This window comes from Ursus maritimus, unplaced genomic scaffold (assembly GCF_017311325.1).
Source record: "Ursus maritimus isolate PB19 unplaced genomic scaffold, ASM1731132v1 scaffold_12, whole genome shotgun sequence".
Classification (NCBI taxonomy): domain Eukaryota; kingdom Metazoa; phylum Chordata; class Mammalia; order Carnivora; family Ursidae; genus Ursus; species Ursus maritimus.
Window position 1 is genome coordinate 11,023,130 of NW_024423564.1, and position 25,438 is coordinate 11,048,567.

At 40.8% G+C, this 25,438-nt stretch overlaps 1 protein-coding gene across 1 annotated transcript in view; it reads right to left on the reverse strand.

Annotated features, from left to right (window-relative positions):
- Positions 1–13,088, reverse strand: part of LRIG2 (leucine rich repeats and immunoglobulin like domains 2) — a 64,081-nt gene extending 50,993 nt beyond the window's left edge. The window contains exon 1 of the mRNA XM_008697764.2: positions 12,593–13,088. Within this exon, the coding sequence (XP_008695986.1) occupies positions 12,593–12,831 (239 nt within the window). The 5' untranslated portion in view covers positions 12,832–13,088. The remainder of the gene's footprint in view (positions 1–12,592) is intronic.
- Positions 13,089–25,438: the final 12,350 nt, after the last annotated feature.

Consider the following 25,438-nt stretch of genomic DNA (forward strand, 5'->3'; position numbering starts at 1 on the left):
ATTCTGCTGGACTGAATCCCATGATTCTTCCCTTTCTTCTCTGTTTTGCTCCAAATGATATTGGCTTTAGTCACTTTATTTCTTAAAAACTATTTAAAATTTTCCACCTTGCTAAGACCAGTCTCTTGATTCTCTCCTTTGCCTTTCCTGGTTCTCTTGCTAATGAACCTAATCTTTTCATTAACAGCTATAAAACCTGGGAGGGGATGCTGAGGCAGCAAATACATAAGGCTTCCCCAAGGTCCCCAGGTTTTGCAGCGTTAAGGTTCTATGGGGTGTTCATGTAAAAGAGCTCCCCTTAACCAGAGCATTTACCATCAATGGAATAACAGGCATATTCAGCAGATGAATATCCCAATTATCATAAAGATAATCCCATGTAGCTTATATATGAATCATACCATCTGCTCCACTGGGGATGTTCCGTTTGGCATTTATGGGGTCAGGTGGGCAGTCCCCCTTATCAGGGTAAACAGACCTTAAAGTGGCTTTTACCCAGTCCACCAGGCTGGCTATTCCCTCGGGAATAACCTGCTTTGGGTCTGGATCATATAGTGATCTGTGACTGCTCCATAGTGAGCTGTGGACCCTGCAGCACCCCAAACACGGTCTCCCGCACCGCAGCATTTAAAATCAGACACTACTGCTAAGTTAATTACTCTCACAATCCATTTTAATAAAGGTTCTTCAGGAAACTAATACTACTGATCCACAAAATGAACACAACTCCTTCATACAACAGCCCCTGGTTTCAATAGTTTCTTGGTTTTGCCCTCCCCTTACACCAATGGTCGTCTTGGTGACGGGAGGTTTTAGAGGTAACTTTCTGTTGTCTTTGCATAATCTTGCCCTTGGGGGGGCAGCTTTGAAGCTAGGAGCCAAAACTCAGACTCACTGAAACCTGATCTCAGTCTAGCATCAAGATCTGACCCAGACCTCTATTTTAATTTCATTTTAAATCACACATAACAATAGCCAAAGGACTTCACATTTCACCTTTCCCTTATTAGTTTCCATTTCCTTACACATCCGCTGAACCAAAGTGCTGGGAACTGGATCCATCTCTAAATTCCATTTGTAACTTTTATCTTTAGTAACAGAGAGCAGCACAGCTGCTGCTCCACACCAGAGCTGAACACATGCCACCAAGGAATCAATGGCTCCACATTCCCCATCCTGTTACCCTCTCTCTTCCCAAACGTTTCCATGAGCCAGGGCCATTCTAGTAAATCTCACTTCTGTGACACCAGATGTCTAGGAAGAACTCCCTGTGTTGAAAGGAAAAAATATTCAATGACGCCTGTTAAAACTTCATGAGGAAGACTTTTTCAAGGTGGTGCAGGTCTTCTCTTCAGGTATAGGGACCACTGTGGTGACATTTTGCAGTGAGGGGGAGACCGGGCTCAACTCCAAATACTGCATGGGCAAGTGGGAATTTATAGCCAAGCAGCAGGGTTTCAGCCAAAATCAGTGAATGGAAAATCACTAAAAGGAGAAAACAGGGATACGGTGGGTTCTGGCTAAATAGGCATAAGCGGATTCTTGTTGAAGACACAGGCCTGGGTGACCAGACATCATCTGGAGAATGTTGGAAGATGAGAAAACCGATTAGCTATCGAGGATGTGATCGAATACTGAGGGTAAGGGCTTCTTGCTTAACTGACTTAGCAGGATTCTTGCTAAAACTGCATTTTATAAGGACGTTTACAGATGAGCCTAGAAGGTTCAGGAGTCTAAAATTTGATCAAAGAATCTGTCAGTCCTTATTTTTGTTCAAGGAAAGAGGCATTCTTCCTTGCTCTAAACAATTTAAGTCCATTCTCTTGTTCAGTAGCCTTTTGTCCATTAAGGGCCAGGTGAAGCTTTGGATGGGACTTGGTATTACAGGATATCCGCTTGATGATGCTAGTAGTCAGGCATTTAATGAGGGGAGCTTCTACGAAAATACAAGAAAAACAAAAATTAATAATTAGATTAGAAATCTAGTTTCTGAGCCCAGAGGAGAGCCAGCTGAAATTTTCTGACTTGAGCTCAATGTATCTTTAAATGGTAGAGGGAGGGTGGCAGTAGCCACCTGAAGAATTTTCCTGGTTTGCAGTTTGAATGTCTCTGGTGATGGCATTGGGTGTTCTAGTGAACCTTTGAATGGTCCATACAGCAGGAGGCACAAGAGTTGCCCATATATGATATGCAGTGGTAATTTATTTTTTAATTTATATCAAGCTGTCCAGCTTCAGCTTGCAGGGTTTCAGGAAAAGGGTAGTTTCAGTCCTCAGTGATGCCAAGTCAGGAGGGTGGGAGAAAAAAAGAACTAGAAACATTAGTTTGGAAAATTATAGCCAGACACTGGAGGAAACCAGAATTGAATATTTGGTAAAGACTGGCAAAATGTGCAAGACAGAACCCACAAGGGTCTACTACAGTTCTGCACTGAAACAAAAAAAGTCTCTCTACAGTCAACCTTTTAATCCTTTTTTACGTAAGAATTCTGGTCTCATTTAAAGCCTGGAATATTTTAGTTTGTCAAGTTGTGTGTAAGTTGCTTCTGCGACATTTCGGTTGAAGTTTTTGGTTTTTGTCTTAAAAAAAAAAAAAAAAAAGAATTCCGGTCTCATTAGATTTGTCCTAATTATTTATGTAGGTGCAGCAAGAATAGTGACTGCCCATACAGCCTCTTTTTGAGTTTGCTTTGCGGGAACTTTTCACAAAGAAATCTCAGATTAAACTTTTAAAAGTCTCTTGAGGTTGCACAGCCAATCCAGGAAGTAGCCACCAGACCTCATCTTCCTGTACCTATAGGTCTGAGTGAATTCCTCTTTTCCTTGAGGTCCCCAAGATAGCCTGAGATTTCTGGGCCTACTAGGAAGTGACATTCCTTACTCACCTATAACGTGGGAACCCTATATATAAGCCCGATAGCAGGCCAGTTTTTCTAAGAGCACTGGCTTCATAAGGGCAACCTTAGCCCCTTAAACCAGATTCTATGCATGTCACACTCAAATATAACATTCCAGTCAAAGTCTTCGTAATAAAAATCAATGTTTCCAATTGTATCATTACAAGAACAAATTCTTTTTCAACTTACACAAATAACTATAGTATCATGAAAATAAGAATATGCACTAAGAGTTCAAATTCTGGAGGGGTCAGAGAGGGAAAAAAAGTAATTGTTTCATCTTTGTTCACAATAGTATAATCAGATTGTTGTAAGCTACAAACAGTTTAAGAGGGGGAAGAAGGGGGTGCCTGGGTGGCACAGCGGTTAAGCGTCTGCCTTCGGCTCAGGGCGCGATCCCGGCGTTATGGGATCGAGCCCCACATCAGGCTCCTCCGCTATGAGCCTGCTTCTTCCTCTCCCACTACCCCTGCTTGTGTTCCCTCTCTCGCGGGCTGTCTCTATCTCTGTCGAATAAATAAATAAAATCTTTTAAATATATATATAAATAAATAAATAGGGGGAAAAAGGGTTCTTTAAAGAACTAGCACTGTTTCAAAGAGTCATAAAAAAAATATAACCATCTTCATCAGTTCATTCAGTCCCATGTAATTCATTCTTATTCTGCTCGATCTTGGGATAGCAGTTTTATGAATCCATCAACTTCTTCATTAGTTCTGGAAATTCTTACTCAGTCCAATGCATGGTCCGAAAATCATTCAACTGAGGGGCACCTGGGTGGCTCAGTCAGTTAAGCATCCGCCTTCGGCTCAGGTCACAATCCCGGGGTCCTGGGATCGAGCCCTGCATCAGGCTTCTTGCTCAGCGGGGAGTCTGCTTCTCCCTCTCCCTCTGCCCCTATCTCCTGTTCATGGTCTCTCTCTCTCAAATAAATAAGTCTTTTTTTAAAAAATTATTCAACTGATACCATTATGGAGCATTCTTGCCTGTAGCTGATTGTAAGTGGTCTCAGAGAACAAAGTAAAACAACAACCTGTCTGTGAATGAAAAAGACTTATAATGGCCATGGTTAAAATTCTGATGAGAGGGGTGCCTGGGTGGCTCACTTGGTTAAGCGTCTGCCTTCAGCTCAGGTCATGATCCCAGCATCCTGGGATCGAGTCTGGCATCAGGCTCAGCTTCTCCCTCTCCCTCTGCCTCTCTCTCATGAATAAATAAATAAATCTTTAAAAAAAATAGATTAGGTTGTTTAAAAAAAATTCTCTCTCATGAATAAATAAATAAATCTTTAAAAAAATACATTAGGTTGTTTAAAAAAAATTCTAATGAGAGTTCATTTGATAAGGAAAATAAGTTATTTCTGTGTCATATAGTAAACTGGACAACTTTGAACTTCAAACATTTCTGGGAATACCAATATTAGTAATATATATCCATACACAAATAACATAAGAAGGTTTGTCACATTTCTCATTTGACAATGCTTCTCATGTAATCTAACATAGCAAAAAAACCTAATTAGTTTAAATCTCTCTTTTACAGGGTGAGCAACAAATCCTTTGAAATTTTTTCAGAGACCCTCTGGAATATCTCAAAGTTAGTGTGAAGTCAAAAAATTCCACCTAGGGGCACCTGGGTGGCTCAGTCAGTTAAGCGTCCAACTCTTGATCTCAGCTCAGGGTCATGAGTTCAAGCCCTCCACTGGGCTCCACGCTGGGCGTGAAGCCTACTTTAAAAAAAAAAAAATCCATTAAGAATTTGATTTGGGGAAGTTGTCAAAAATGTCAAATGGTTTAAACACTTGACTAAGTATGGGGTGCCTGGGTGGCTCAGTCCATTCAGCATCTCATTTCAGCTCAGATCATGAACTCAGGGTCCTGGGATTGAGCCCCGAGATGGGCTCTGCACTCAGCAGGGAATCTGCTTCTCCCTCTCCCTCTGCCCCTCCCCCTGCTCACACTCACTCTCTCTCAAATAAAATCTTTAAAAAAAAAATAAACACAAGATAACAGGTCACTGTGAAACAATACTTATTCATTTTTAAAAAGTGACAAAAGATTTCAAAGGCAAATACAGAAAGTTACATAGTTGGAAAAAAATCTTAGCTTTTTCTAATATTGAAAAGACTCAATTTTTTAAAGTAATGAAAGACTTGGGGCACCTGTATGGCTCAGTCAGATAAATGTCCGACTCGAGATTTTGGCTCAAGTCATGATTTCAGGGTCAGGAAATTGAGCCTTGTAGTCAGGCTCCTCACTCAGCAGGGAATTTGCTTCTTCCCATTTCCCTCTCCCTCTGCACCCCTCAACCCTGCACACACGTGCTCTCTCTAAAATTAATAAATCTTTTTAAAAAATAATCAAAGACCTGATGAACACAAGCAGCAAAGGAAATTATTTTAATGAAACAAAATCTTTGTTTCCTAGGCAAATTATGTAAAGGGTAGAAGAAAATCTTTTTACAGTTTCCTAATAAAAAAGACAAATAATCCAAGAAAACTTGGACATTCTAGTTTTGCATCAGGTACACTTTTTATATTAAAGATCAATTTTTTTAACTTGTAAATAAATCTATTTAACCTTAGCAACTTCACCACACATATAATTCCTGTTCTGCACATCTATAACCATCTTTCTAATATCTATTCAGTTTTTTTCTTGTATTTTTTCTTCTTTCTCATTCTGGAACAACCAGTCTGCCTTAGAAAATTACTTTTTTTCCCTGAACAAAAACACATCTTTCATGCCTTGCATACTTTGCATACAAAGTTGTTTCATATTATTTTTACGGTTTCTAATAGATCCACCTACATATACTGATTACAATTTTTAACCATTAATAAACTTTCTTTTACAGAGAAAACTATGACATAGACAATCATACATCAGCATTCAGTAAATAAGTAAACTTATGAATATGCAATTTCACAATTTCTAGAGGCATATGATTACTCACAATATAATTTTTCAATGTGGCAAATGACATGTTCACTAAGATTCAAATATCTTTAGATTTTCTATACCATGTAAAAACAAGATACCAAAAGTACATAAACCCAAACTTAGGTTCAGTAACAAATGCTTCAGTAGTTTATCTTACTTAGAAATGACCTACATTTGGGGTGCCCGGGTGGCTCACTTGGTTGCCATCTGACTCGTGATTTCAGCTCAGATCATGATTTCAAGGCCATGAGATCAAGCCTTGCATCAGGCGCTGTGCTGGGCATGGAACCTACTTCAGATTCTCTCTCTCCCTCTCCCTCTGCCCCTCCCCTGCCCTGCACACTCTCTCCTTCTCATAAAGAGAAAAAGAAAAAGAAAGAAATCAGAAAGAAAGAAAGAAAAAAAAAAATTTTTAATGGCCTACATTTTTATTTTAGGCAGATATTAACACCAAACTAAGCTAGCCACCATCTCAAGTTATTTCCCTATTAACTATTTTTTTAAAGATTTTATTTGTTTGAGAGAGACAGTGAAAGAGAGGATGAGTGGGGGTGAGAGGCAGAGGGAGAGGAAGAAGCAGACTCCCCACTGAGCAGGGAGCCCAACGCGGGGCTCCATCCCAGGACCCCAAGATCACAACCTGAGCCAAAGGCAGACACCCGACTGAGCCACCCAGACGCCCCCCCCCATTAACTATTTTCGTAATATATACATGATAGGCAAGTATCACAAAAGTAAAAACCAAGGAAGATTAAATACATGGTCTTCCCCACCTTTTTTTTTTTAAACTGTGGTGCTTGACCTACATCAAGCAATTCATTTTTTTTTAAAGATTTTATTTATTTATTTGACAGAGAGACAGCCAGCAAGAGAGGGAACACAAGCAGGGGGAGTGGGAGAGGAAGAAGCAGGCTCCTAGCAGAGAAGCCTGATGTGGGGCTCGATCCCAGAACGCTGGGATCATGCCCTGAGCCAAAGGCAGACGCTTAACAACTGAGCCACCCGCCCCTCAAGCAATTCATTTTTATTTCCTGTTTTATTCTTAGTTTGGATTTATAGTTTTATAATCTTAACATCTGGTAGAGATTACAGAAGCTTGACTAGTAAACTTAAGTAGAAGAAAAATTGTGTCTGCATTATATTTAACTCTGACAACTCTGAAAACATGCCTGTTTTTATTTTACCATCAATTTTCAAAATAGCTTTATTTACAAAAAATCACCCCAAATCATGTGAACATGTTAAAACATTGGGTTAGTTTTGGAGTACCTAGGTGGCTCAGTCAGTTAAGTGTCTGCCTTCAGCTCAGGTCATGATCTCGGGGTCCTGAGACAGAGCCCCGCATGGGGCTCCCTGATCAGCGGGGAGTCTGCTTCTCCCTCTCCCTCTGCCCCCTCCCCACCAGCTCATGCACAAGTGCACTCTCTCTCAAATAAATAAAATCTTAAAAAAAAAAAAAAAAAAACCACAAAACATTGAGTTAGTTTCTCTATTTCTGAGGGTTTCAAGAATACTCAATATATGTAAGTGCTCATTTATCTCTAAGGCAGCTTGAATGAAGCTCCTTTAAGGGATTTTATAAATTTGGTAACACCAGCCAGAGGTAGAAAAATATCACACACCTGTAACATACGCATACATACATACATACACACACACATACAGATACAAATGGAGAACTACTGTTTTCATGCTAAAATTTTAGTCATAAGTTAGTAAGACACAACAATACAAATTCACAGGCTTATACAAAATAATTAGTTCTTGTTTTTTCTCCACTTTCTATTTTTATACAAATTTGTGTTTCTAGGAGCGCCTGGGTAGCTCAGTAGGTTAGGCATCTGCCTTCAGCTCAGGTCATAATCCCAGGGTCCTGGGATCCAGCCCCGAGTTGGGTTCCCTGCTCAGTGGGGAGTCTGCTTCTCCCTCTTCCTCTGGCCCTTCTTCACCTGCTTGTGCACACACGCATAGACCTGTGCATGCTCTCTCTCAAATAAATAAAAATCTTAAAAAAAAAATTGTGCTTCTAGGAAATGTCGGACCAAGTTAATGTTATTTGTTTACCAATTGTGTAAAGACCACCTTCAGACATTCCCTTGCCCTGCTATGTCATTTTATGGAAGCCGTGGACCAAATTTCAAGTGAGTCACCAAGCAGACATTTAGCAACTGTCTGGATAACCCCAAAGCCCATCCAACTGGCCGGTACATCCAGCCTATTTCCAATTAGCCTTTTCCTTTTCAGGTCAAGCAGTCGCTTCTGCGGGTCTCTAAGTCCCCTGACAGCCCCCAATCTAAGTCCCCTGACAGCCCCCAATGGAGGGCAGGGGGCCCAAAATTCAAGTGACTATAAAGACTGTGGTGGAAAAAGGTCTGGGGGAGGTAGCGAGGAAGAAGGAATTTGGAGGGGTCCATAAGAAAAGATTCAATGGAACTGGAGGGAAGACTGAAGGTGCTAAGAGGAAGGAGGAGGAAGAGCAGCAATGGGAAGGGAGAGCTCTTCAAGGAGGCAGACTGGGGAGATCTCAAGTTTCCCAAAGAGACCAGTGAAGTTCTATATTATTCTCAGCAAAAGCATTCCAACACGAATGGAGGCAGACAGAGCTGGCAGAAAACATAGTCAGCAGAGGTTTAAGAAGGGTATTTGAGTCAAATGAGAAGTTCCCATGAAAAAAGCAGGATCCAACACAGAAAACTAAGAGGGATTATAGAGAGCCAGGAAGACAGACTTCCAGTACAAGGAATCAAGGGGGAAAAAAAAGAGATTTCCAATCCAGAGAGTCAGAAAATAATTCCCACTCAGAAAAAAAAAAAGCCAAGAAGAGATTTCAAGAATTGGAGGTAGCTTTCAAACAAAGAATCCTAGGATTCTAACCCAGCTTCTTACAAACAGCTGTTTGCCTGGCACTCTAACTGAGCTTCTTACAGACAAAACATGGGACTCCGACCCAACCTGTGTTTATTTGGGACTCTATCTCATATCTTCTGGGGTATACTCAGACTCTTAAGAATCAAAATCTGTCCTTACCAGCTTCCACGGACGTTTGTCCGGAGCAATGGTTCAGGAGTCGGACTCACCAATGGATCCCCGATCAATCAGTCAGGAGTGAAGATAAAGTCTTCAAAGGTATGCACTTAGGGTCCTGGGTGAGAGGTCCGGGGGTCCAATGATGAATCTGATCCTATCCAAGTTGAGGCACCATAACTGTTAAAAGGAAAAAAATGATACTTGTTAAAGCATGGTAAGGAAGACTTTGGGGGTGGTGAGGCTATGAAATTTTGTAGTGGAGGAAAGAGACTGGGCTCAACTCTGAATACTGCATGGGCAAGAGGGACTTTATAGCTAAGGAGAAGAGTGAGGTCAATGAATTGAAAATTATTAAGATGAAACATCCAGGGTTGAGGGGGGTGGGAAGGCTCTGACTAAACAGCCTAAAGGATTCTTACTGAAAATAGGCAAGGGCTGGGGCGCCTGGGTGGCGCAGTCCTTAAGCGTCTGCCTTCGGCTCAGGGCGTGATCCCGGCGTTCCGAGATCGAGCCCCACATCAGGCTCCTCTGCTGGAAGCCTGCTTCTTCCTCTCCCACTCCCCCTGCTTGTGTTCTCTCTCGCTGGCTGTCTGTCTCTGTCAAATAAATAAATAAAATCTTAAAAAAAAAGAAAAAGAAAAAGAAAATAGGCAAGGGCAATCAGACATCACCTTCTGGATGTCGTAGGAGGAGGAACCCAATCAGATATTGAGGGGGAACGCTTCTTGCTTAACTGGCTTAGAAGGTTCTTGCTAAAACTACATTTTACAAGGATGTGTACATATGGCCCACGAAAGGTTCAGAAGCCTAACTAAAGTCTGCCCAAGCAAAAAGTTTTGTTGCTTCCTTTTACTCCACACATAATACTTCTGACACCAGACATATGGGGTTTTTCCTCCCACACCAACCAATTCTCCAACACCAGCTGCAATTCAATTCAATTCTAACACTAACTGGACTTACAGCAGACCTCATGACATAAGATCTCAGTCTCGTAAGACTGCCCCCCACTTCAGACACCAATCACAAGTAGTGGGTCCCCATGTCACCTACAACTTCCGACTTGGCTGCAAATGGTAGGTTCCCCTGACTCCCTCACTGGATTCAATCACTTGCTAGAACAGCTCACAGAACTCAGAGAACACTTACTTACGTTTACTGGCTTATTACATAATAAAGAACATGGCAAAGAACACAGATGAACAGCCAGACAAAGAGATACATAGGGTGAGATCTGGAAGGGTCTGGCGCAGGAGCTTCTGTCCCAGTAAAGCGGAGGTGTGCCACTCTCAGCATGAAGATATGTTCACCACCCTAGAAGCTCTTCAAAGTCCATACTTTTAGGATTTTATGGAGGCTAATCATATAAGCATGATCAATTATTAACTCAATCTCTACCCCTCTTCCCTTCCAGGACAATAGGGATAGGGCTGAAAGTTCCAAGCTTCTAACTGTCTTTCTAGTGACGGGCTCCCAACCTGAAGCTATTCAGGAGCCTATCAAGAGTCACCTCTTCAGGTCAAAAGGCACTCCCATCACCCAGGAAATACCAAGGGATTTAGGAGCTCTGTGTCAGGAATGGGTCAAAGAGTGAATGTTAGAACACAAGATGCTCCTAGTGCCCTTATCATTTAGGAAATTACAAAGGTTTCAGGAGCTCTGTACCAGGAACTGGGTACAGACATACATATATATTTCAAAAAACAAGATTAACAGATTTCATCTATAATCTTTTTGATAACGTGCACAAGTTTCAGCATTTGAGTTTGACTCCCTAATGTATTTACAGCATATCTACTTTAAACATTCAAAATTACATTAAAAAACCCATGTGTACCTGGTGGTTTTATAGTTGAAGGCACTGACTGAAGAATGTTTCTCAGTTTATAAAAGCGCAATGTTTTAATATTTTAAGAGTTCTTCTGCTAATGTAAGACTTCCATCCAATTACATTTCTACAACAGAACTGCTCTCGAAGGCATTTTACTTCAACTGAAAATGTCAATTTCATTATAGGACATTTAGAATTTGGGGATGTCATTTGGCTTTAGGAAATCTGTCTAGATTAACAAAAACCAAACCCAGACACAAAATAATTGTATCTTCATAAAACTATTCCTAATTACTGTTTACCTACCAATGAAGGATCTTAAAAGCAAGCCACATTTATTTCAATTACAGCTAAATAAAGTGTTGGTTTTAAACCTGCACCAGATTTATTCCATCATAATCAGGTAGCTGTTCCAAAAATTTCTTAGAAAAAGGCACTAGCTGCATTACAAAGATGCTGTGCTAGATTCAATTCAGACTATGCTGCTCAATGTTATCAATTTTTAAATTTAATCTGGGTCAACAGAACCAGAATTAGCTATAGGTGTCACTATCATAAAACAACAGAAAACATCTTATTTTATTGCCAACTGATGCTACATTTGAAGTAGTTTCTTTCCCATCTATCGTAGCCTATTAGTAAATGTTTAAATACTTTAACCTCTGCAGCAGAGAATTTCTTTTTTTTTTTTTAAGACTTTATTAATTTATTTGGCAGAGAGAGACAGCGAGGGGGAACACAAGCAAAGGGAGTGGGAGAGGGAGAAGCAGGCTTCCCACGAGGAGGGAGCCTGATGCGGGGCTTGATCCCAGGACCCTGGGATCATGACCTGAGCTGAAGGCAGACGCTTGACCACTGAGCCACCCGGCGCCCCAGCAGAGAGAATTTCTATTTGTATTTTACTTGCAAGGAAAATCCAAACAGACCCTCATATTTTAATGGTACCTATTCTTTTTTGTGATACTTTTCAAAGAAGACTCCATTAGAAGTCTGTCAATTAATACATTCGTTGCTCAGTTAGCAGCAGAGAAATAACTGTATGTTAGTGGTTAAGAAACCCCATAATTGCAGCATTTAACACCCACTGTTGCTCCTAATGCCACCAGGCTGACTCAGACTAATGAGCTCTCCAGGTGCCACTGTCTAACACAGGCCTGTCAAGATGAGCACTCAGCAGTGGAGCCTCCAGAAGAATTCATCCAATCACTGTACTTACTTCTCACACTTAAACAGAGAACTGATTTTTAGGTTCTTTGCCACAAGAAATCCACTGAAAACAATTAAAGCATCACATGATCTGAGAAAAAATACTCCTTCCTTTCTTTACAGTGAATCCTTAGATTTTTTTTAAATGCTACTTATAAAGATATTTCCTCGGGTTAGTACTGGATCTCCTAACAGATGCTGTTTTAACCCTGTATTTTAAGTATCAAAACTACAGCACCAAATGTGCCAAAACGCGAACTAGAGACAAAAGGAGCGTTCTGTATCATTGGCGATCGTGGTGATAAAATCACGTACCTGCGGAGCATTCGAGTTACACACTGGATGATGCAGCCCAAGTGGGCGAGGATCTCCAACCATCCAGAATCAAGGCCGGTGCCCAGGTTCAGTGAGCCCTTAACAATATCCCCGTCCCAACTCCTCCCCAGCCAGGAATCACAAACTCCGTGGCGTCAGGAATCTTAACCCTGGTTTTAATACTAGTCACCAGAACCTTAATTCCAGGTTTTTAGGCTCCCACCCCACCTCAAAAAAAGTTCACAACATTGTAATGGTATTTTTCTTCAGAACTTATGCTCCCGTCCGCAACCTCGGCCCAAGTGTGTCTCCCTCCTGTCCCCTTGGAGGGGGAGCTCCCTTTCCTTTGGACCCCCTCCCGGGAACTCTACTCACAAGCTGGCAGCGTCGGGAGGCAGCGGGCTCGACAGCGCCCTCCAGCTCGGCGCAGGTAGTTTCCTGCGACTGCAGTCCAGCAGAGGGATGCGGCAGGAGCAGGGCGCGGGGCAGAGGCCTGCCCGAGCTGCCGGCAGCAAGAGGAGGGCAGCCTGGGCGAGGAAAAGGAGCCGGGAAAGTGGTCTGGACCGACAATCCAACAGCGGCTCCTCCCGGACGCCTTGGGGCGCCGGCGCCATTTTCCCCCCCCCGACCTGGACCCAGCCGAGAAGAGCCTCCAACTAGAAGACAGCTCCGCGGAGACGTTTGGTGGCCGCGCTGCCACCCCAGGGCCCGGCTGTCGCCTGTACCCTCTAAGGGGAAGAGAGGGGCGGATACACACAGCAGCGGGGGCGGCGGCCGAGGACACACGGCTGAGGCCCTACGGACAACGCTCCTCCGCCCCGCCCCGCGACGCAACGTCTCCACGCACAAGAGCCAACCAATCGGTACCGCAGAACGGAGTTGCGCCGGGGGCGGTACTCGTGAGGAGGCGGGGCCGGTGAGTGGGAGTTTCTTAAGGAGGATTTTAAGGTGTCCGGCACTTTGCGGCGCCTTTTTGCGGTTCCGCCGCCAATCCTCCGCTGGAGGGCGCAGTGGCTTCTTAAGAGGAATAGCGGCTAAAGCTCTGCAAATCCGAAGTCTTGATTTGGGGGATATTTACTATAACAGTAGAAAAGGATCTTTCTTCTGGGCTCCAACGAAGTGGAATGATAGAAGGGCTGCCTTGCTAGTCGCGGACTCTGAAGGTATGTTACCTGGCGTTGGCCTCCAAAGCCCAGCTGGGGCCGCCTCTGCCCCCTCCTGCATGTCTGCAGCTTCAGCAGTCTTGCAAGTGGGCGGCAACTCCCACTCTCTTTAACAGGAAGCATGTTATCACTATCGGTTGATGAACTGATACCAGTTGATCAGCTCCTGAAGGAAGAGGCCCTCTTTATTCATCTGTGTACCTCCAGCTTCTTTTCTAGCTTGGAGTTTAATAAATGTTGATGGGACTGCACCTGCAAGGCATGTCTCTAAGGAAAATACCCTGCTTTCCTCTGTTTCAGAGAAGCTGTCCTTTCTGCTTACACTCAGAAAAGCAAGGGGGGGGGCGCCTGGGGGGCGCAGTCTTAGGCGTCTGCCTTCGGCTCATGGCGTGATCCCAGCCTTCTGGGATCGAGCCCCACATCAGGCTTCTCCGCTAGGAGCCTGCTTCTTCCTCTCCCACTCCCCTGCTTGTGTTCCCTCTCTCGCTGTCTATAAATAAATGAAATCTTTTTTAAAAAAAAGAAAAGAAAAGAAAGTGGGCCATATAAAGAGGATGTTAAGTAGTCAACAAAGCAAAGACTGGGTGTGACAAAATTTTTTTTTTTTTTTGTCAAAGCAGAGGCTATGAAAAACCTACTAGGAAGGGCAAAGTCTGGCTTCCTTATGCTCACTCAGCCATTTCTTATATCCAAGTTTTGAATAAGACTTTGAGAATAAGAGCGGTGGCTCACTTATATGTAGTGCTTTTATGCTTTTCAAAGAGCATTTGTATCCGTTATCTTGTTTGGTCTCTCAATGACTGTAAAATTGACAAGGCAGTTATTGCTGATGAGAAAACAAGCCCAGAGAGGTTAAATGAAGTGTTAGAAACAAATCCAACTGAGTAAATTTGAAGATCTAGTTGAAGTTATGCAACATTCATGAACCAGGCCACATCCCACCCAGCAAGTAAAAAGAAGCTCTGAGGAGCTGTACAAAATGGAAGACTTTTGTAGGCAAAAGTGGGCAGAAAAGTGAAGTTTCTAGCAAAAAGTCACCTCCTTTGGCATGAGAGGAGGATCTCGTCAGGCACATTACCACAACAGTGCTGACCAGCTAATTCCAGACTGACTGATTAAAGATCACAGCCCTGGGAGAGGTAGAAACTGCAATTAGGTTAGGTATTTAATCTTGATTTGCTGACGTGGGGCTTAGCACAAGTGACTCCATTTTGGACCTATTATTTCTATTTCAACAAATTACCTGGAGTGAAGGCAGACTGGCATTACTATGGGTTTTCTGACTCTTGCAAATTGAAAGACTGAGCAGGTTTTAAAAAAGTGATAATGCCTAGGTCATGAGGTTGTCCTAGAAAGTAACTGAATCAATCTTTCCATGGCAGGTTTGGAGTCACAATTATGCTTTTTAAACCTTTTTTCTGGAACGCCTGGGTGGTTCAGTGGGTTAAGCGACTCCCTTCGGCTCAGGTCATGATCCCAGGGGGCTCAGGTCATGATCCCAGGTCCCTGGGATCAAAGTCCTGCATGAGACTCCTTGCTCAGCGGTGAGCCTGCTTCTCCCTCTGCCTACAGCTCCCCCTGCTTGTGGGTTCTCTCTCTCTCTCTGTGTCTCTGACAAATAAAATCTTTTTATAAATAAATAAATAAAACACTTTTTCCATTTTTTAGGATTGAAATATTTCTTGGAATCAAAGACATATCCAATGCTCCAATCTTAATCAAACTTTAAAAGCCAAGACAGCAGGTTGAAACTTACTCTTAACCTCCCTTCCCCGGCTATTAAGCATGCTTAACAACCACCACTAAGAAGCTGGGCATAGGCAGGAGTATCTGAGTACCTCTCTGAATTATAGTTTCAGAGCTTCCCTATGGGCACAAGAGAAATTCATGCTCTCTATCCTGTGTCCAGGTCACACCAGCTAGGTCACACCAGCTAGGAGCCCCTCCTAGTTCTTAATTCCTTCTGCACATTATTTTTTACCATTCTGATAGCACTTACATGCATCTTATGTATCTCTGTATTCCTCATATGGGCTAGCACAGTACCTGGCATATAATAGACATTCAGTAAATGTTTGATAAATGAATAGATAATGATATTTTACTCTCTACTTGATGAAACTACCTAAAATGTTTTCTTTTAAATTTTTAGTATGAAAATTTTATTTTATAGCAATAAAAAGAATCACAGAGTAAGCCCCCTATGTCCAACTAGATTTAGCAAATACATGTTATTAATAAGGTTTAGTGATCAATTTCTCATTAACAATGGAATAGAGTTTTTACATTCATTGTCCTAAAATTGTCTTATTAATCCTTGGGTGCCAAGTACCTGTGCCAAGTTTTTAGAGTTCTGTGTAGCCCATAAGCTGAGACTACCCCAACTCCAGACTCCTAAAGAAAACTGCTCACCTTGCATCACTTGTTGCAGACCTTTCTATAAACAGCAGACCTTTGTATAAACATTAGCCCCTTAAAATTTAGCTGCCCCATCTCCCATTATCTCAGGACTTTGCTCTTTGCTGAGACATAGCTGACTAATATGGCCAATTCTGTTCTCCTAAACTAGATATCCCAAGGTCACTCACACTTTCCCCTCTTTCTTTCCTCCTGAATCCAATCAGTCACTGGGCTGTAGTAATTTCCCCTAAGGAATGTCTGAAATCTTNCCCTACTTCCCATCCCCACTGCTATTGTCTTTGTTCAGACCTTCTTCTCTCATGGTTATTAATGCAATAACCTCTCAGCCCATCTCCTGTCCTCCATCTCTCCTTTCTGCCAGAGCTATTTTTCCAAAACATACTGATATAAATATGTTGTTAGCTTCTTCCTGCATAGAAATATTTGAGGGGTGCCTGGCTGGCTCAGTCGGTAGAGCATGCAACTCTTGATCTTGAGGTTATGAGTTCAAGTCCCACATTGTGTGTAGGGATTACTTAAAATCTTTAATTAAAAAAAAAAAAAGATGTTCCCAGTGGTTTTTATTCTGGTTTTGGTGTTTTCCCCAACATTTTATAAATGAATATGGATTATTTTGGAAAACAGAAAAAAATATATTTTTTTATTAATGACTTCCCATTGCCTGTAATATCAAATTCCAAATTCTCGGTTCTACCATTGACTATTCCACAGTTAGGGCCCAGCCTAACTGCCTCCCACATTTCCCGTTATCTCCTCACCATCTTCTCCATATTCCAGCCACAGGAAATTATTTGCCTTCCATAAACTGGTCTATGCATGTCTACACTTATTTGTACATGCTGTTCCTTCTACAGGTTGCCCTTCCTCACCTTCTCTGGCCAGACATTTCTTACTCTTCTTCTAGGTTCTTCCTCTTTAAAGATTTCTCTGACTCTTCCAGGCATTCAGTGGTTTCCACCTCCATTTTTCAACCACAGTCCATGGCATTCCTATACATATTCATCATTATCAACTCCATCGCATTGTGTCATAAATAACTTTTTCTGGTTGTCCTCCCACTAAGTAAGGTATCTCCACATTCATTTTATATCCCTGATGCTAAGTGCAGTGTCTGGAATATAAGAGATAGTAAATGAATATTTGTGACTGAAAAAATGATCGTTTTTTTTTTAAAGATTTTATTTTTATTTATTTGAAGAGATAGAGACAGCCAGCGAGAGAGGGAACACAGCAGGGGGAGTGGGAGAGGAAGAAGCAGGCTCATAGCGGAGGAGCCCAATGTGGGGCTCGATCCCATAACGCCGGGATCACGCCCTGAGCTGAAGGCAAACGCTTAATGACTGCGCCACCCAGGCGCCCCTGAAAAAATGATTGTTAACTTCACTATTTCTCATTATTTACAACAGCCAGATTATGGAAGCAGCCCAAGTGTCCACCTAGAGATGAATAGATAAGGAAGATACGGGGTGTGTGTGTGTGTGTGTGTGTGTGTGTGTGTGTGTGTATTTATCTATATAATGGAATATTGTTTAACCCTAAAGAAAGAATGAAATCTTGCCATTTGCAACAACATGGATGGAGCTAGAGAGTCTAATGATAAGTAAAATAAGTTAGAGAAAGACCAATACCATATGATTTCACTCATGTGGAATTTAAGAAACAAAACAAATGAGCAAAGGGGAAAAAAAAGAGAGAGAGAGAGACAAACCAAGAAACAGACTCTTAACTATAGAGAACAAACTGATGGTTACCAGAGGGGAGAGGGGTGGGAAAATTGGGGAAATAGGTGCTGGGGATTAAGGAGTGCACTGGTGATGAGCACCAGGTTTTTCACGGAAGTGCTGAGTCATCATATTGTACATCTGAAACTAGTATTCCACTGTAGGTTAACTAAACTGAATTAAAATAAAAAGCTTAATGGGAAGCCTGAGTGGCACAGTCAGTTAGGGTCTGACTCTTGGTTTCAGCTCAGCTCATGATCTCAGGGTCGTGAGATTGAGCCCCATGTCAGGCTCCAAGCTCAGTGCAGTCTGCTTAAGAGTCTCTTTCCCTCTCCCTCTGCCCCTCTCACTTTTGCTCTTTCTTTCTTTCTAAAATAAATAAATTAATCTTTAAAAAAATAAAATAAGCTTAATTTCAAAAAAGAAACAAAAACTTTACTGCCTCTTACTGAATAAGCACAAATGAATTTAGAATGCATTTTGTCTCCTTCTATCTCTTCCTTCCTCTATCTCCTTTTCCCACTAAAGCAAAGAAGAAATAATAATAATAACTACTATTATTTGAAGCAAAATCTAAAGCCAGAAAAAAAAAGACAAACTAGACTTCATCAAAATTGAAAACTTTTGTGCAGCAAAGGATCCTATTAAGAGAGTGAAAAGACAACCCATGAAATGTGAGAAAATATTTATAAATCATATATCTCATAAAGATATAAAGAAGTCCCACAACTTGGGGCACCTGGGTGGCTCAGTTGATTGGGCATCAGACTCTTGGTTTTGACTCAGGTCATGATCTCAGGGTTGTGGGATTGAGCCCCACATCAGGCTCTGCACTTGGTACGGATTCTGCTTGAGATTCTTCCCCCCTCCCCCTCTGCTCCTCCCCCCACCCTCCAAGTGCTCTCTCTCTCTCTCTCTCAAATAAATAAACAAATAAATAATCTTTAAAAAAATAAAAGAACTCCTACGAGTCAATAATAAAAAAAATGAAGGATGGGCAAAGGACTTAGACATTTTTCTAAAGAAGATATACAATGGTCAATAAGCACATGAAAAAATGCTCAACATCCTTCATCATTAAGGAAATGCGAATCAAAACCACAGTGAGATAGCAATTTACACCCATCAGGATGGCTATTATCAAAAAAAGAACACAAAAAAACCCTCGCAAAACAAAAACAAAACAAAAAAACAGTGTTGTGAGGACGTGAAAATTGAACTCTTGTGCATTGCCGGTAGGAATGTAAAATGGTGCGGCTACTGTGGAAAATGGTATGGCATTTCCTCAAAAATGTAAGCACAGAATTATCCTATGACTCAGCAATTCCATGTCTGGGTATATACCCAAAAGAATTAAAATTGAAGAGATATTTGCATACGCATGTTCGTAGCAGCATTATTCACAGTCAGCCAAAAGGTAGGAGGAACCCAACGGTCCATCCACAGATGAACAGATAAAGGAAACGTGGTATGTACACTCAATGGAGTATTATTAACCCTTGAAAAGGAAGGGACTTCTGAAACATGCTACAACATGGATGAAACTTGAAGACACTATCCTAAGTGAAATAAACCAGTCACAAAAAGACAAATATTGTTAATTCCATTTACACAAGGTACCTAAAGTAGTCAAATTCATAGGGACAGAAAATAGAATGGTGATTGCCGGGGGCCGGGGCAGGAGGAGATAGGGAGTTATTGTGTAATAAATACTAAGTTTCAGTTGGGATGATGAAAGAAGTTCTGGAGATGGATAGTGCTGATGGTTGCAAAACAACGTAAATGTACTTAATGGCACTGAACTATGACTTAAAAATGGTTGAAAGGGTAAATTTTATGTTATGTATATTTTACCACAATTTTTTTTACAAAAAAATTTTACCAGAAATCTAGCACTCATCTTCAAGTCTTTCCTTTCCCTTTATTCTCCATCTGCTCCCAACCTGTTACCCCACATCCAGTCCATCAGCAAATCCAAAATATAGCTTAAAACTGCTTCTTTCCATCTCTGTCACCACCATACCAGCTCAAGACATAATCATCTCTCGCCTACACCACCTCGGTAGCCTCCTAACTGAACTCCTTTTTCCAATCTTGTTTCCCTCAAAACCATCCGCACAGCAAACAGCGTGAGTGTACTCTTTGATAGGTAAATAAGAGCGTGCCAGCCATTCACTACGTTATCAGCAATTCACTACATTATCAGATAATACCAGCAATTTACTACATTATCAGATATAATATGTGTGTATATTCATGCTATATATGTTATATATATTACACATATAAATATACTATATATCATATCTTTTTTTCATATACTAAAATAGTTGTATGGTTTTTCTTCTTTAACATGTATATATACCATATGATATATAATATAGGTCATATATACCATAAGATATATGTAAATATCATATGTGTGATATATGTGTTTAGCACAATATTCCAGATATATTCATTATAAAAACTCTTTGCCCACTTGGAACACAATGAACTTCCTTAAGCTGATAAAGGATATTTACCAAAATCTGAAGCAAACTTCATACTTAATATTAACATTAAAAATACAATATAATAGAAACACCTGGCTGGCTCAGTCGGCAGAGCATGTGACTCTTGATCTCAGGGTCATGAGTTCAAGCCCCATGTTGGGTGTAGAGATTACTTAAAAACAAAAACAAAAAACAAAACTCTTTAAAAAATACAATGTAATACAAACATTAAAAATAGTCGTGTTGGGGTCCCTGAGTGGCTCAGTAAGTTAAGGGTCTGCTTTCGGCTCAGGTCATGATCCTGAGCCCCCCCCCCCAACCATAGGGCGCCCTGCTCAGTGGGGAGCCTGCTTCTCCCTCTCCCTCTGCTCCACCCTCTGCCCCTGCTCATGCTCTCTCTCTGGCTTGCTCTCTCTCTCTCAAACAAATAAATAAATTCTTTAAAAAAAAAATACTCATCTTACATTAGGATCAAGACAAAGATGTCTATTATTGCTTCCATACAGTAAGTACTAGAGGCTGTAACCAGTGCAGCAAGAGGTTCTAACAACTGCAAGCAAAGATATAAAAGGTATAAGGATTTTAAGATACAAAAGTACCCTTACTCACACAGGATATGATTGCCTGAAGAAAAAACCCAAAAGAGTCTTCAAGTAAACTACTGGAATTAGTAAAAAGGCTCAACAAGTTTCTGACTACAGGACTGACCAACTAAAATCAATGATTAATAAATCAGCAATTATAAAACACAATTTTTAAAAGACAGCACATGGAATAGCAATAGAAACCAAAAGACACTGAGGATAGAACCAAAAGACACCTTGATCAAACAAAGAAGTGCAAGAGAAAAAGTATACAGAGAATATTATAAAACATTATTGAAAAGTATTTCTTAAAAGGTCTAAGAAAATGGAGAGTTTTACTCTGCTTTTAGATTAGAAAAATCAGTATCCTAAAGATGTCAGTTCTCCCACATTGATTTGTAGACTTAATGTAATCTTAGTAAAAATCCCAAATGTGCATGGTATTGCAAGGGGAAAATAACAGCAAAAAATGTAGAGGAATTTGATTTATCAGATATCAAAGCAGATGTTAAGCGGGTGCCTGGCTGGCTCAGTTGGAAGAGCCTGCAACTCTTGATCTCAGGGTTGTGAGTTCAAGCCCCATGTTGGGTGTAGAGATTACGAAAATAAATAAATAAATAAACTTTAAAAAAAAAAGATAGGTATTAAAGCTATAGTGATTAAAAAGTATAGCATTGCCACAGGAAAAGTTAAGTAAACTTTTGGTACCTATCAGAGACTTAGTTGGACATTTGATTTATGTCCCAGGTAGAACTTCAGATCATTGGAGAAAGGACTGACTTTTCAATAAATGGGGCTGAGGTCATTAGATAATAACACAGGAAAAAAAATGAAACTAGGTCCTTTTTCATACCACATACAAAAAATCAATTCAAGACCTGAAAATGAAAAGTAAAACCATAAAGCTTTTATTTTTTTTTATATTTTTTAAGATTTTATTTATTCATTTGACAGAGAGAGAGACAGCCAGCGAGAGAGGGAACACAAGCAGGGGGAGTGGGAGAGGAAGAAGCAGGATCATAGCGGAGGAGCCTGATGCGGGGCTCGATCCCAGAACGCCGGGATCATGCCCTGAGCTGAAGGCAAATGCTTAACGACTGAGCCACCCAGGTGCCCCAAAACCATAAAGCTTTTAGAAGAGGATAGTAAAGACTATCTTTTTTATTTTGGAATAAAAAAGGATATGTTAAAACAGAAAAAGATCGTTCATCATAAAAAAAAGAATGATAAATATGTAGACATCAAAATAAACTTTCATTCATAAAAGACACCAGTAAAAGATATTTACAATACACATAACCAACAAACTATCCCAAATTTGCAAAGATTTCCTGCAAATCAATGAGATAAAGGTATACAACCTAAAAGAAAAACAGGCATAAAATTTTAAGGTACACTTCAAAAGAAAATAAAATACAAATAGCCAAAAAGCACATGAGACATTGTTTAATCTCATTCGTGTCAGGGATGTGGAATATTAAAGCATTAAAGCCACAATGAGACACCAGTATACATAGCAGATGGATAAAAATTACAAAACCTGACAATCCCGAATGTTGGTAAGAAAATGGGGCAACGAGGGGTCTCATCAAAGCTAATGGGGATAGGAAATAGTAAAACCACTTTGGAAAACAGCATGGGATTATCTAATAAACCTGAAAAATGTACATATATCATGATGCAGCATTTTCACTTCTATGTATACACCTTAGAGATAGACGTGATTATGCACCTGGACACATGCACCAAAATGTGGACAGCAGCCTTATTATAATTGCCAAAAACTGGAAACAACCCAAACATAATGTTGAACCAAAAATCCAAATTACAAGAGTGCATCCTATATTGTTTTTTTTCATATAAAGCTTGAAAACAGAGAAATATTTATTTAGAGATGCATATACAGACAGTAAAACTATAAAGAAAAGCAAGGCAATTATTCCTATAAAAGCTAAGAGTGATGACCTTGATGCAGGAAGGGGACGATCATGATTAATAGGGAACACACGGGGAACTTCTGGAGTTTCTGCACCGTTCTGTTTCTTGACCTGGAGAGTGGTTACATGGGTTTTGCTTTACACCCAAAATATCGGTTTCTATTTTTTTACACTTTTCTATATGTTATATTTTATAAGAGAAAGATTTAAACTGACGAACCCGCCAAAATGAATCCATAGGTGCAGCACAATTGCACAGAAGAATTTTATGAAACTTGACGAGTTGATTCTAAATTCATAAAGAGCAGAGGCCAAGAAAAACCAGCACTGTTTTTATAAAAAAAAAAAAAATAAGGGGTTGATACTTCCAGATAAGACTTATAATAATACTCTAGTTATTAAGAAACTGGGGAAGAGACATAGGGATAAGCAACAAGAACAGAATACAGAGGGGCATCTGGGTGGCTTACTTGGTTGAATGCCCAACTCTTGATTTTGGCTCAGGTCATGACCTCAGGGTCATAATTTCGAGCCCCACATTGGGCTCCATGCTTAGCATGGAGTCTGCTTGAGATGCTCCCTCTCCCTCTCCCTCTGCCCCTCCCCCTGCTTACGTGCTCTCTCTAAATAAATAAATAAGTAAAATATTTTATATTAATTAATTAATTAATTAAAATTTTAACAAATAACAGCATAGAGAGTCCAGAAATCCAGTCATGCCCACAGGGAAACTTGACACAGGTCACATTACAAATCAACAAATATACTGGAATGTAAGAAATAAAATAAAAGGGACTCCTAATGCACATTATAAAGAAAATAAAAGCCTAATAGAATAAAGACCTCGGGGTAGAGAAGGTAGACAGAAACTACTCTTTGCCCACCAAATCTATCCTCCCATTCTTCCATAATAATCACGTTATAGCCGGGCATGTTTTCCAGCCCCCCTGCAGATGGGTCTGGTAATGAAGTTAATTTCTTACAATGGGTTGTAAGCAGAAACACTGACTGCCACTTGAAGCTCTGGAACCTGACATTAGGTATGCCTCCTCCATGCTTTCCTTTTCTTTCCTGCTGGTTGGAATTTGAGTATGGCAACAATCCAGCTTTGGCTATACAACATGGTGATAATGCCCAAGGGGAGGGCAAACTCACAAGATGGCATGAACCTGGCTCCCCAAATGTCTACGTACAGCAAAGCCACCTCAGCCATCAGGACTACTCATCGTGGGACTGTTTCGTGAGAGAATAAAAGTCTCCGTTCTTGAACGCACAACATTTTGCGGTCTCTTTGCTATGGCATCTCAGTCTTCACGGACACAGAAATATTTTGTTAACAGAGCACCACTGAGCTGGAAAAAATGTTGATAAATCTGCCTATGTTATAAAATGAAAACTATCTATACCACAAAACACCATAAATAATGTAAAAATAGAAGCTATAAATGAAAGCAGATATTTATAATGCATACCCAGGATATATAAAAAATGCCCCAGATCAGTGGAGAACCGATAATCCAGTAGAAACACAAATAAAGGAAATAAACATCAAATCACAGAAGAAACCAAATGCCCAAGTAAATATTATAAAAAACGTTCAACTTCAGGGGCACCTGGGTGGCTCAGTCATTTAAGCGTCTGCCTTTGGCCCAGGGCGTGATCCCAGGGTCCTGGGATCAAGCCCCACATCGGGCTCCCTGCTCTGCTGGGAGCCTGCTTCTTCCTCTCTCCCACTCCCCCTACTTGCGTTCCCTCTCTCACTGGCTGTCTCTCTCTGTCAAATAAATAAATAAAATCTTTAAAAAAAATGTTCAACTTCAATAGTAATCAGTAAATTAAAACTGCCCCCCAGGGCGCCTGGGTGGCTTAGTCCTTAAGCGTCTGCCTTGGGCTCAGGGCGTGATCCCAGAGTCCTGGGATCAAGCCCCACATCAGGCTCCTCCACTGGGAGCCTGCTTCTTCCTCTCCCACTCCCCCTGCCTGTGTTCCCTCTCTCGCTAGCCGTCTCTCTCTGTGTCAAATAAATAAATAAAATCTTTAAAAAAATAAAAAATAAATAAAAAATAAAACTCCCCCCCAAAAAATACCATTCACATCCAAAAATTGACAAATTTAACACAAATATTAAAGTCTAACAATACCAAACATTGGCCATGAGCAACAGGAACTCTTGTAACCTGTTTTTGTAGCAGCTTAAATTAATATAACCACTTCGAAGAATAACTTGGAAAGATCTAGAAAAGTTGAGGACACCCCTTACTATAATAGAGTAATTCCATTCCTAGGTGTATATCCTAGATAAACTCTTGTGCATTGATACATGTGAGGGTTAATTGCAGCATTATTTTTAACAGTTGAAAATTGGAATCAACCTGAAAGTCCACCAACAAGAAAACAGATAGATGTTGTAGCACCAAAAATAAATGTCGAAACTTAATGGCAAATGGAAAAAAGCAAACTGCCAGCAGATATGTCTGGTATGTCCAAAATACACCAAGTTAAACCTATGCAAAAATACTATGTAGTAAATATGTAGTAAAGCATGTGAATGATAAACACCAAACGTGAATTTCTTGAGAATGTTGTGGCCTCTGTGCACAGAAGGTGGGGAATGGGTTCGTGCGTGTGCACGCACGTGTGCGGGAGCACATGCTTTAGATCGTTTTTATAGGGGCAGAAATCAACCTCTGCATGTGGGCCTCCAGAGGGGGAAGCAAAACTCCATGAAGGACCCTTTGTATATTCCTATAGGCTTTTAAATGGTCCCTATTTGCAATTCTGTTTGAATTTAGTCCCCTTCCGTCCATTGTAATTTTTTTCAAGTTTTCCTCAAACATACAGCAACGTCCTTACATTTCAGCAAGTGTTAGAATCAGTCGGAAGGCTTCTTAATACACAGG